This window comes from Pholcus phalangioides, unplaced genomic scaffold, assembly GCF_987345545.1.
Source record: "Pholcus phalangioides strain wild (caught in Gottingen) unplaced genomic scaffold, Ppha-v1.0 ptg000011l_1, whole genome shotgun sequence".
Classification (NCBI taxonomy): Eukaryota; Metazoa; Arthropoda; class Arachnida; order Araneae; family Pholcidae; genus Pholcus; species Pholcus phalangioides.
In genome coordinates, this window is record NW_028301604.1 from 9,020,105 (window position 1) to 9,032,613 (window position 12,509).

Here is a 12,509-nt window from a genome sequence, read left to right on the forward strand (position 1 = left end):
CTTTATCATTAAACTATAATACACCTTATAAATTAGAATATTTGACTACATATTTTCAACGATAGATGGCAGTAAATATTTAAAATATGCGCCCTCCAGAATATCAGACCACGAGCTGCCACTGTCACATTCACAAAGATATATTTATTGTAGGAATTCCAATTTTCCTCACATTTTTTTTCCTTGCTCCTACTGTTATGAGTATCTTATATATTTCCCATAAAAAAAACACATAAATCAAATTAAAATGAAGCTAAAGTTGTATACTGAGATGCATCACTAACAGCTGAAAAGAGTACTAGGCCGATTTACCCACATAAAGTTTTTTCTTCAAACATCTTTATTTATTCCAAAAAGTGTTCTGAGACAGGGTGGCTGTGGAATAAAGTTGGTTGTTTTTTTATGTCTATGAAGCCAATAGTTTGTTTTAAAAAAACGCACAAAACGAGGTACCCATTCAATAAAGATGGTTACCTATTAAGAGATTTCACTGTAGAATTCTTAGATGGATGTAATATTATGTTGTAGCAAGAAAAATTCTGGATTACTAAGAAGAGAGAGGATAAGAGGTAGCCCAGGTCAATAGGACATTCATCTACTGTACCAAAGGATATTCATAAGCCCTATGAGTCTGATACACAGGAATGGCTTAAGAGAGGGTGCAAGGGGTGCGGCGCACCCAGGCGGCAGGTTGTAAGGGGCAGCAGCATAGACTTTACTTAAGACCCCAAAATTTAACACAGTAAAAATTCACATGACATCACGCTTTTGAGTCATACCTCAACAACAGAAATGTTGAGAAAATAGACAAGGCTTCTGACCGTAATACCAGAAACAACAATGTAAGCTATCTGGGTGGCTCGAGACAAAATCTGTACTCGTGTGGGACTTATTTTTTGCATCTCTTACCTATTGTCCCCTCCATAGCCCTTACCTCCTGCATCAGGGCCCCTAGACTGGAATCTTTCATGGGGCCAATTCTACAGTTAATTTATAGAGTGAAAAAAAAAGTTATAAGGATTTAGTCCCAGGTCTTACGCTGGAGCCCTGTCAGCCCACCTTAGAAGGTCATGCCCTTCCCTCACAATTTATCCTAACAAAAACATTTTTTTTCGCCCTTTCATTTTGGATTTTGCACCCCTCCAGAGCTGACAGTTTGATTTTTTTCAGCCAATGGAACTTTTTTTTACCCATTCACTTCGGATTTAGCACCCTTCTTGAGCGGTGACCCGTGTGGCCACAATGGGTCGCATGGCCAAGCGTCACCCCTGTACTCTATTACAAGAGCATGTGTGCATTTTGGTTCCCTCACCCATGGCACCCACAAGAGCCTGGGACAAATCTCATAATTTTTTTGCTTTTTTTACGCTATAAATTAACTATAGAAGGGGCCATGAGAAATCTGACTGGGGGGCTGCAAAAGATCCCAGCCTAGGGCCCCCTGCAGCCTAGGATGGGGGCCCATGCCCTCTTTCAGAACTTATTTCACAATAGTCAAATGAAAGCAAAGGAAAAATTTAGCTTTCCACTTGTCTGGCCCCTGGAGTACCAGAAACACCTTTGAAAAAAAATTTCTTAATAAAAATTACTCTGTTAAATATCATCTTTGCAGGATAAATAATGATGGCTCACAAAAATAAGTGCTCTTTCAAAGATTAAGTTATCTTGCATCATTAAGAATGGTAAAATAATTCTGGAACACAAAAAAAAAATTCTACTTCAAAAGCTGGACATATAGTCACACACATTTTGCACGGTAAACAATGACATATAGCTTTTTTCTGAAAAAAATCAAGTTTATCTCCAGGTCCCCTTCACTGAAGGCCTATCAGCCTCCTGGCAGGGTCTCCATTACGTGTGGCACATGAGGATTCGCAACCGGGCAGCAGGTAAGCCCGAGCTGCCCCTGCTGATACACATTTGGTTCTTTTCAAAATCTTTCCTTACACAGAGTTACAACCTTCACGTGTAGTAGAGCTATTGTACCAAGAATGTCTATAGCCCCAATAGCATCCCTTATTGTGTTGAATAAATGAATAAAACACAGACATTGCTTCTGTAGGAAGCCCACACCCCAAGTGTACACCAGCCTCTTGGTTGAGTAAGCACACATGAGCTTTTATGTTCATAAAATGACCATGATACCAAATATAAACAAATGCTTAAACCTTTCATTTGAAGAAGGTAATAGTGACAGCTTTCTAGTGAACAGTTAATTTTATTCACTATTTGTTCATGAAATGTGGTGAAACAATCATTATAGATAAACATTTCTTGCACAGAAAACTAATATTTACACAATATTTTCTAAACAATATTTAGAATATCAGTTTCAATGAGTTAAATTGCCAAAAAACCTGTTGGATTAAAATGAAATTCTGAAAAAGGATAGGATCTAATAAACAATATCAACACACAGAAGAGAATTTTATGTCTTTTATAAGTTAATATGGTGAAATTATATATTTTATACAAATAATCATATAAATACCTTCTTATTAGACTTGCTCATATCTCCCAAAATTGTAGAAATAACACCCACTCCATTTTCACCCATTCTTCCTGCAACAGCTAGTTTCAGCAATTCTAATAAAACTCTAGCATCATCTGAATTCAAAGCATGAGAAAAATCAGGTATCTTAGATGCTTGTAGCATATTTTCACCAGCTCCACTAGTCTATATGTCAACAAAATAAGAAAAAAAAGTTTCATGAATAAAAATTTTTTAATGGATAAAAATGTAACTTTGATAAAATAAATACACTGTTCAAAATTCATTATATTGAATAAGGATATCATCAAGTATAGAGAAAGAAAAAGATGATTTATACTATCAATTATTTAATTTAAATAAATTTTTAGGTGGGAAAAAACTGTAAATGCTTGTTGCTATGCATGACATAGAAAAAATATGCAAAAAAAAATTCAATTCATTGACAGAAAATTGTTTTGATACAGCAAATCATTTCCTCTGACAGAGAACAATGTTACACAATATTGAGACATGAAGTTGATAAGGGTATTAATGGAAGGAATTTTGTTACATTCCTGAATGAAAACAGTCTACAGCATTTGGACTGTTTGTAAAAGTGATAATTGGGGCTCAGATTTTTGCGACCTAAAAATCTCAAAAATATGCAAGCATACATTTATGTTTCTTATTTCATTAAGTTAAGAAATAAACAAAAAAATCACCAATTTAACTTTTTAATTAAAATCATCAGATTCAAATGAAAACTCTGCCTACGTAATGCACAACAACTGCTTTTCAGAACATTGTAGAATTGCTTTGAATTTTATGGGATGCAGTTTCAAATTTAAAAAAAAAACTGTCATTGTTTAGTTCCTTCTGAGGAATACTTGAGAAAACCATTTTGCAAAGATTTTTTTAAAATTCTGGAAGAAACCAGGTGGTGCAATATTTGAAGAAGACTTGTGGTTAGATGTCTAGTTTCTGAAATCTCGTTGATTGTTTCTCAAGTAGAATTACAATGTTGCTGCACATAAAATCGATTTTGTGCTGGAACTTCTAACATGTTTAACAAAATACAATAAACTGGTACCATTAGTCCATCTTCTTTTAAACCAAGCATAACTCCAATCTACCATCACTGGGCATGCAATTTACTACTGTTTTACTTCCTTCAAAGAGGTAAGCGAGTTGAGCCAAAAGTGCATGTGATGCCTATACCTAATATACCTAACCGTCTACATGCATATCTAGTGTTGTGCTTAAAGCTGGTTCTGCCATCTGTATTTCAAATTGTGAGTGAATTTTAATGTTAGAATATTTGTACAGTTTCAGGCAGGGCCCCAACAAGGTGAGGGCAGGAGGATCTGGTGCCACGGGTAATGGACCAGTAAGGGCACAACGTTTGCTTCTTGTTCGTTCAAAATTATGAGGAAGGGGCACCAAAATGGGGACTTGCCTAAGGTGACAATTATGTTTAGTTGCAGCACTGGTTTTAATATTTGTTGCAAGATTTTTTTTAACAGGGAGATCAACTCACATTTGCCTGAAGCTAGAAAATGATACAAAAACAACCACCAATGTGCCACCATTGGAATTCATATCCAGGTCCTCATGATGCAAATCCCTCACAGTGCTCACGTGGCTGCACAGCAGCTACCATTTGTGTGCTGCATATCTTCTCCCCAAAGACCTTAAAAAATTACATAACTTTTTACTCTGAACGATCAGCTTTAGGCAGCGCCAGGATTACATGAAAGGACAAGGGGGGGGGGGGAAGACAAGTACCAAACTTGAAGGTGTGGCAATTTTAGGGATTAAAAATTCAAAAATGATTTTTACTTCAAAACAATGCAAAAAACAATGTTATAGAGCTTTAGAATTTTACTGTGTTACTGTGATGGGGAATGATGGCAGAAGCAAGTATGCACCTCCTGACAAAATCCCTGTGTGATGAAAATGTGCATGATGAAAATGTATTGAATTTGATTGTCTGAATGAATAAGATCTTTTGCATGTGCTTGGTCTGCCATTCAGAGTTTTCCCTCAAAAATATAGCAAGAGGATCCTCTGAGAACAGAGAAGTGATTATTGGAAATGCAAAAGTTTTTTTTCTTTCCTAAACAAAAGAAAGCACACATGAGAATTCATTTAAGTACATAACTATATCACTGAAAAATTTCCTGCAGATTGAAATGACCAAAAAAAAAAAAACAAACAATCCATTGCTTAAAGATTTCAAATATGGCTGATCCCACAAAAATGTTTAAAATTGCTTAAAATATGACCAATAGCTTGAAAATGCCCAAAATATGACTTGTCATGAAAATCTAAGCCCTAGTGATAATCAATGCCTAGTCCTCTTTTTTCCGGTATTTACCATGCATGCTGAATGTGGCCCACCTTGATGAAATATACTGGTCAATTCATTTGGATGATTGACAGGGGTTTCACATCAGTATAATCAGTGAATATTGCCCATGAAATCAAAATGGGAACGGTAATTTTTTTCTGAAAGCATTCACTTTTTTCGTAGCTGTTACAGTATTTTTATGCATATTCATATTAATAATATTCTCACACTGAAATTCAAAAATATTCACAATTTTATTCTAACTATTTGCTACCTCATCATGGAAGGAAACCAACGAATAAAACAAATGAAGAAAAAAAACCCATAAAATTCCTTACCTCTTTTCACACAAGCAATGACCCTGTCGTCAGAGGATAAATATAACCATTATCATGCCGACTGGGGATCCCACTTGGGTTGGTTACCAAATTGTACCCCCATCTTTGCAGAAAAATATGTCTGTTCATATCTAACACCGTAGTCAGAATGAAGTTGAGAGCTCATGTCAGTCATGTTCGGTACAAACTTGACACTTCCAGTTGCTCAGCAGAAAAATACAGTTAGATATTGTGAATAACAAATTTCTGAGAGAGTTCAACAAATTTTTTTTACAAGTTCTCGTAAAATTATTTGCGTTCATCTCAAACTGTATATAATTTTCCTTGATTTAACAAATAAAAATTTTGGTTTTAGCCGATTCATTAAATCCTGTACACCTGTTTAAGTCAAATACCATGGTCAAAATGAAGCTGTGAGCCTGTATGTAAGTCTGAAGCAACTTTCTGATTGGCTACTTGTGAAACAGAGCTGCTTGATTTGTGTAAATCAGTGATGGGCAAACAAACTTTTTTTAGGAGCAGGCCAAAAAACGAAAAGTAAAAGATTTAGGTGGACCAGAGATATTCTGACATTGATTTATAATTGAAAATTTTCCACTTAGAAATCAAGTGGCAGGATGTGTTGTGTACTTTGAAGACTGCCATGGTTTCATTGCAGATGAAACACACACAATGGTTTACTCTTTACATCCATGAAAATAAAAATAGGTATATTTTAACAACTAAGTGCATATATTTATTGCATTTTTCACGTACGGAAAAGTTTTTAAATCAGTTTTTTAATAAATTCTCACCATAATATTTCCCATATACAAAAAAAAAATTTGATACTCTAATTTTTATGATGGGCGAGATAGAGCCTCTAAGTATGCCACATCTGGCCTGTGGGTCATAGTTTTCTTATCACTAGGCTAAACCATAGTTCCCCAAACTTTTTTGTTCATCTCCCCTCTGTTCAGAAAAGTTTTTGCAAAATCTGAATAAACTCGACCATATCCACAGCTAATTGCCATATTGCCATCTAGCCGCTCTGAGGGTTTAAGTTTCACATCATGAAAATCCGGGTTTAGGGCCCCCGGGCCCCTAAAGCGCAGTGGTGTGGTCAGCTATATACATTTTTTGGAGGTTTTCCAACTTTGAGGTGGCTATCCCTATGAAATAAAGCTCTGTTACCATGATACAGAAGCAGCTCTTGGAATATGCAGTCACACAGGGTGCTGTTCTAGGAGGGGCACCAAATCCAAGATTAAAAGCAGCAAAAAATTCTAATTTTTTAGGAATTGTTTTGCCAATACAAATCTAACATAGCTCTCATATTCAAGTGGGATATATGTGGCAGTTAAATGGTGGTAGAACACAGTTGTGTACCATTAGGGAGGGAAAAGAAAATCATTCCAGCTGCTAATTGCTCAGAAAGAATTTATATGAATAAGAAGATCATGAAATCATCAGCTATAAATTTATGCAGAAGATATTATTGAAGCTAAGGTGTTCTGAAAGAAAAATCGAATAGAAGAGAATTTATAGGCTGATTTATAAGTAAATATATAATGTGCATAACAAAATAACCCAATTATACTTGTTTTAAATTTGCTACACATATTAATTCCTCAGTGTTGATAGGTTTCTTTGCAACTCTTCTGTGCTAAAAGAATACAGTAAAACTCCTCTTTTGCTAAAACTCGTAGGACAAAAAAAAAATTCTACCTTAAAAGAGGAGTGATCCCATCAGAGGGGGGTTGTGCTCAATATTCCAACTCCTTCAAACATTGATCACATGTGGCCCGCAGACCAGGTGTTGGCCACCCCTGGTATATATCATTGGATGAATATCCCTCGATAATTTTTGGCAATTTTTTACTCCATTCTTCATATACACTTTTCATCATTGATATCAGCAGATTTGCCCCACAATTTCTTACATACAATTTAAAATGAGCTCACAAAAACAATCCAACCAATCGCACACAACTGCATCTATGGCAAGTTCTTCTCCATCTTTAGAAATTTATTTTTTTCTTGCTTGATTTTGGTTTTCAGCCATTCTTCTTGCCAATGCTTTAAAATGAAACATATCTGTGTCCTCCCGATAATAAATATTTTTTGGAAGAACATTAACTCCTATTTCACATTTTTCACTGTATTCGATGAAATTAATATTTACTCCATGAAATCTCTTCTCTTAGTAATAGAAAATGAAGATTTTTAGAGCTACTTATTTTATACAGCATGACATCACATAAAATATATGAGTGCAACCAGAAAACTGATACTAGAGCTGCCAAACATTAACAAAAAAAGCCAAAATTTCATTGAAAAGTAGCCAAAAAGTGGATCAAATGTTAGAACTTCTGCTGCCATAATTTGAACCAAAATTGGAATTATTGGTGTCGATACAGGGATTTTAGTCCAAGGGAACAAATGATGAAAATGATGTCTGTTACCATATCTGAGGGCGACTTTTAAGCAGGGGCTCAAAATACATTGTTGAAATAGGCTTTTCTGCAGGGATATTTTAATTTGGCCCTAAAATAGGGGGGGTGTCCGCATCTAAGAGGTAACCATTGAGGGTGGTTTTACAGTACTTAGCAATGAATGTAACTAAACTTAGTCATACTAGTAAATTAAACTTCTTTTTTTGTTGATCAATCTTTGGATTGAACTGATTTTTAGAAATCAATTATTTCTTTGATTCACAGGGGTACCTATAAATGACAAGGGGGTGGGGGTAACCCAACCTTTTTTTTTTCCAGAAGGACCCACTTTCACTCAAAAAGGACCCATATTTTGCCAATAACTTTTATAGTCTGAATATATGTACTTTCGTAGTAGTCTAAATTGGCCAAGGAGTTTACTTTGTGAAAAGCTCTCACTTCAGGAAATTTGATTCTGTGGGCCTCTCGCCAGGTGTATGAGGCAATGGTCGATTTCTTGCATTCTTGATTCTCAACATGTGTGTTCTCATTTAATTTGGTTTTTGTGGGTCTTCTTCTCTGTCCCATTAATATGGGGGGGGGGGGGTCAATCACGACATGGAATGTAACAAATGTCCCATTGTTCATTCTGTGGTATAGAATCTTTTGGGGGCTTGAAATTTAAGTTTTGATTAAGTACATCTGTGGTTGTTTAATTGATCTTTTTGAGAATTGGTTCAATCTTGACTGAGACTACCGGATCATAAGGGGTCACAGAACTTTGATGACAGTCTGCAGTGAGCTGTGTCATTAATTATGCTAAAATCCCCAACTTTATCGACATTAAAAAATGTTTTGGACACACTACCTCTTAGTTATAATTCATGAAAAGTTTAGCATCATATTACTCCATCAAGTCACAAACTGTAATATCACCTGTTAAATATGCTGACGAACTCATTCATTTTGCAAAGACATTTTGTGGCAGCATCTTATGATGCGTCTTGAATAAGTATAGTAGTTAGCCTTGTAAAAATAAACCATTAATTATGAGACAACCAATACACAATCTATATTAAGCTATTTCTATTGTGTTGTACCACAACACAATAAAAATATATACAGACACTGCTTGTTATAACAAATGTCTGTTACGACACTTCCTTTATAACAATCGTCAAAACAGGTCTCAAATTTTTTCTTTCATGTGATATTTTATCCGATATAATGACCGGTAAAATTCATTCATTCCATTACAAAGACCGAACACAACTCAATTCCCTGTTTTTGTTGTTTTTTGCAAAGAAAAGGACAAAATCTGTCGTTGAGTGTGACTTTGACATTCGATGCTTGGAGAATAAAAGAGAGAAAGCGCTGTCAGTTCTACGGAAAACCCCAGGTGTGCATTGACTGGACGATGTTGATTAGATTGCCCCCCACCGCAAACCATTCTGTTTTATTTTCTCACATGGTGTCTTGCTCCCACTTCCCACATGGCTGATATTTCATAATATTACTTAATTTTTCTATTTAAGAATATACACGTAACTGAAGCGATTTTTTTAATTCTGAAAACTATTCATTTGACATGGCTGTCTGAAATAAATAGAGATCTATATCTTTGCCGTATTCCCCAGCAGTACCCGGCATGCCGAAAAACATTGAGCAAAATCAGCATGACAGGAAATTTGAATCACAGATTCTGGAAAATTCTTAACTCCTTTACAATCAGGGACATAATATTGCATCCAAATGCCAGTGGAATAAATTCAATCCAACTGACTGTTCCTTCAACCTCTTTTTTTTCCTCACCATGAAGGTTTGTTGTAACCCCATGAAACAAAGTTGTGCGTTTACTTCTTTTCTTTTCTCCCACTACCATCCTTATGGCTCAAAGAGATAACAATTAACTGATAATGAGCAACTGAGATAATGATGGTGGTAGTTCTCTTCAGCATTTCCCCCCCTCCTCATTCTTCATGACATCCCCCCTCCACACATATAATGTATCTTTCTAAGAACTAACCTTTCTATTATATACTGTATATAGAAGTGAGAAAGTGAACAAAAAAACTACAAAACAAGTTTGTAGGTGAGGATGAAAAAGCAAGGCATTGTACTAATACTCTCTTATGAAATTATTTCTGTACTGTTCCTCCCCACCCTTATTTTTTCCCTTTCTTCCTCTTTTTAACATGGAACAAGGCTATCACATTTATCCCCTATATCTAATACAGATCATTCAAATTTATTGCCAACAGCTTGTACGCGAAGGGGTGAAATAAATTCATTGAAACCACTAAATGCACGATGTGGTCCTTATTAAACCTCGCTTTTCACAGTGTGTTGGGAATGAGCCAGACCCCAACTTTTAAAAATCTGATGTCTCTTGAGTTTAGCAGCATGCCGTCTAATAAAATAGCTGAATCATTGGATATTCTAAAGAGTTAGAGAACTTACGTCTACTTTCTTCCCCATAATTAAAAACTGCATTCAATTATGAAAGAAGTAGATTTGGGGTTTCCTTGTTCGCGTAGTCGATAAAAGAAAAGGAAATTCCAATAGTTGGAAAAAGTATAAAAGCTAAATTTTATGACTTTTTGAAAATTTTTTATATAACGACTTCCCACTGCAACATCCATTTTCTGTGAAACAAAGGAGGGGTCGTAATAAAGAGCTTCAACTGAATAACCAAGACCTTTTTCATTATTAATCTTACAAATATATGAATAATGTATATTACATTCATTTCATATAATTTTTTTCTCTTTGTATAATATTGTATTCTCTTCTTTATAAATGAAATGTAAAAAAAAACCAATAAGCTATAGAATTTTCAAACATGACAAAAAAGTGAAAAATTTCACATTACATTTAACCTGAACTTGCTGACCTTTTTTATCATATGCTTTGAGCTCTTTACATTCAAGTGGGAGAAAAAATCACTTTGAGCACTCTGCATCTTCTGTGAGCAAGAAAAATATGCATCTTTATTAGTTGACTTGGTGTGACAAACCAGAGCTTTCACGATAGATTCCCTTTTGATGAAGAAAAGGAAAAGATACAGAAAAAGAATGATAAGCATTTTATGATTGTTCAGGCATTACAAAGTGATAAAAACATTGTTATAATATAAGAGTGGTATAGGGAAAGTTTGTAAGCATGACACTAAGCCAGTTGGCGCACAGGAGGGTATCCTTTGGCGATAGGCCAGTGAATTGGTGACAGATAAGATCTTGCAAAAGGAGAAAAAACGTTGTCAGGGCGACAGTGAACAGTGAAAGGGACCCCACTCCTGGTGGTGAGTAATTAATAACATTCTTTCTCTCCCCCCCAACTTGTCACCTTGCATTAATTAAATGAATATGTAATTTTAAACTGTTGAATTGAATAATGGATATTGGAATAAACAGGGCCAGTTGAAACCGAACCTGGAATTCATGTAGTTATTTGAATTTGAGTTAATGATTTTAATTGATACATCGTCATATTCATCACTGGTGCTGTTTGACCAGTCCTTGTTCAATCCGCATCCCTCCAATTCGTATTGTGAAATGTATCTCAATCAATGATTTTGTTTCAATGTAGTAATTGTAATATTCATGATTCCATCAGTATTATTGTTGTTCGGTAAAATATAATTTTAATGTGACCCACGTTTCTTGTGAAACCACGTGACGAAAAAATTCGTAATGTAGTCTTGAATAAATATTTGGTGGGTTGTGCAAAAATATTTCCTGTTGTAAATTTTCATTGTGTATTTAAAATTGCATCTTAAAAAAAAAGTAAAAATGAATACATAATGAATAGACGTATTCAACGGTGAGTACCGGTGGTCATGCGCACAATCAGACAGGTCCCACAGCTGTTTCAATGCTTCTTTTGTGGATCTAATTCCACCATTCTCAGGAGAGGGTTCAAGCAGTGCGAGAAATTTTTTGAACAAAATCAACGAAGTTGTGCGACTGAGCGGTTGGTCCGAGGATGACAAAATTTCCATCGTAAAGTTGAAATTGACGGCAACCACAGAAGCATTTTTTTTTATCCCTCAAAATGAACAAATTTCCAGTTTTTTAGTCTCAAGATTTGAAAAACAAGTGGCTCTGGCTACCCAGTTGCACATCCTGGCAACCTGTGTGCAGCAGGAACAGGAATCTGTGGAAGATTTTGCCACTCAAGTGCGACACCTTGGCAACCGGGTATTCCAAAACACAGCTGCTATTTTCCAGAGGTCACAGCTGCCAACAAGAGGGTACAGCAGGCTTGTTTTGTTGCCGGGCTTCAACCCGACATACAACGGCATCACACTATGCGAGAGCTCACTATGCAAGTGCATAATTTGAGCTCGAGACAAATGAACACATACACACAGAGAAACAGCTGAACACACACACCACAATCACATTACATGTTTTATTGTGGCCGTGTCGAACAAGTGCAAGCAGATTGTTGGAGAAAACGAGAGAATATACAGGGCCATCGCTCACACTCGCGAGGACAGAAAGTACATTTTACACACAACACTCAGGGAAACCATAGAGGAAACAGACAAGGGAGGTGCGAAATTAAATAGTCGTGTTGAGCCAACTGTACGATCTCCCCAAAATTCAAATTTTGGTCCTAAATTTTTTTTGCCAACTATTGAAGTTAATTCAGATAGCCATGATTTTCTTGCATTAATAGATTCAGGAGCATGGCCCCCACAAGGGGTGGGCTGACAAGGTTCCAGCCCTGGGGCCCAGAACGATTTTCACAATTCTTTGCTTTTTCACGATATAAATTCATCGTAAAGGGGCCTGTGAAAGTCTGGACGGGGGGATTGCAAAAGATCTCAGCCTAGGGGCCCTGTTCCAGGATGTGGGGGCCATGTTCAGGAGCCTCGGTTTCACTCATTTCTTCAGATCTTTTTGGTAAAATAAATTCAGAAGGTAAAT

General features: G+C 36.0%; 1 protein-coding gene across 1 annotated transcript in view; it reads right to left on the reverse strand.

Annotated features, from left to right (window-relative positions):
- The window catches only part of HERC2 (E3 ubiquitin-protein ligase HERC2), a 645,607-nt gene that overhangs the window by 158,524 nt on the left and 474,574 nt on the right, over positions 1-12,509 (reverse strand). Inside the window, exons 60-61 of the mRNA XM_089238586.1 lie at positions 10,469-10,613; positions 2,492-2,677 (exon numbers count right to left, since the gene is read on the reverse strand). Coding sequence (XP_089094712.1) covers positions 2,492-2,677; positions 10,469-10,613 — 331 coding nt within the window. The remainder of the gene's footprint in view (positions 1-2,491; positions 2,678-10,468; positions 10,614-12,509) is intronic.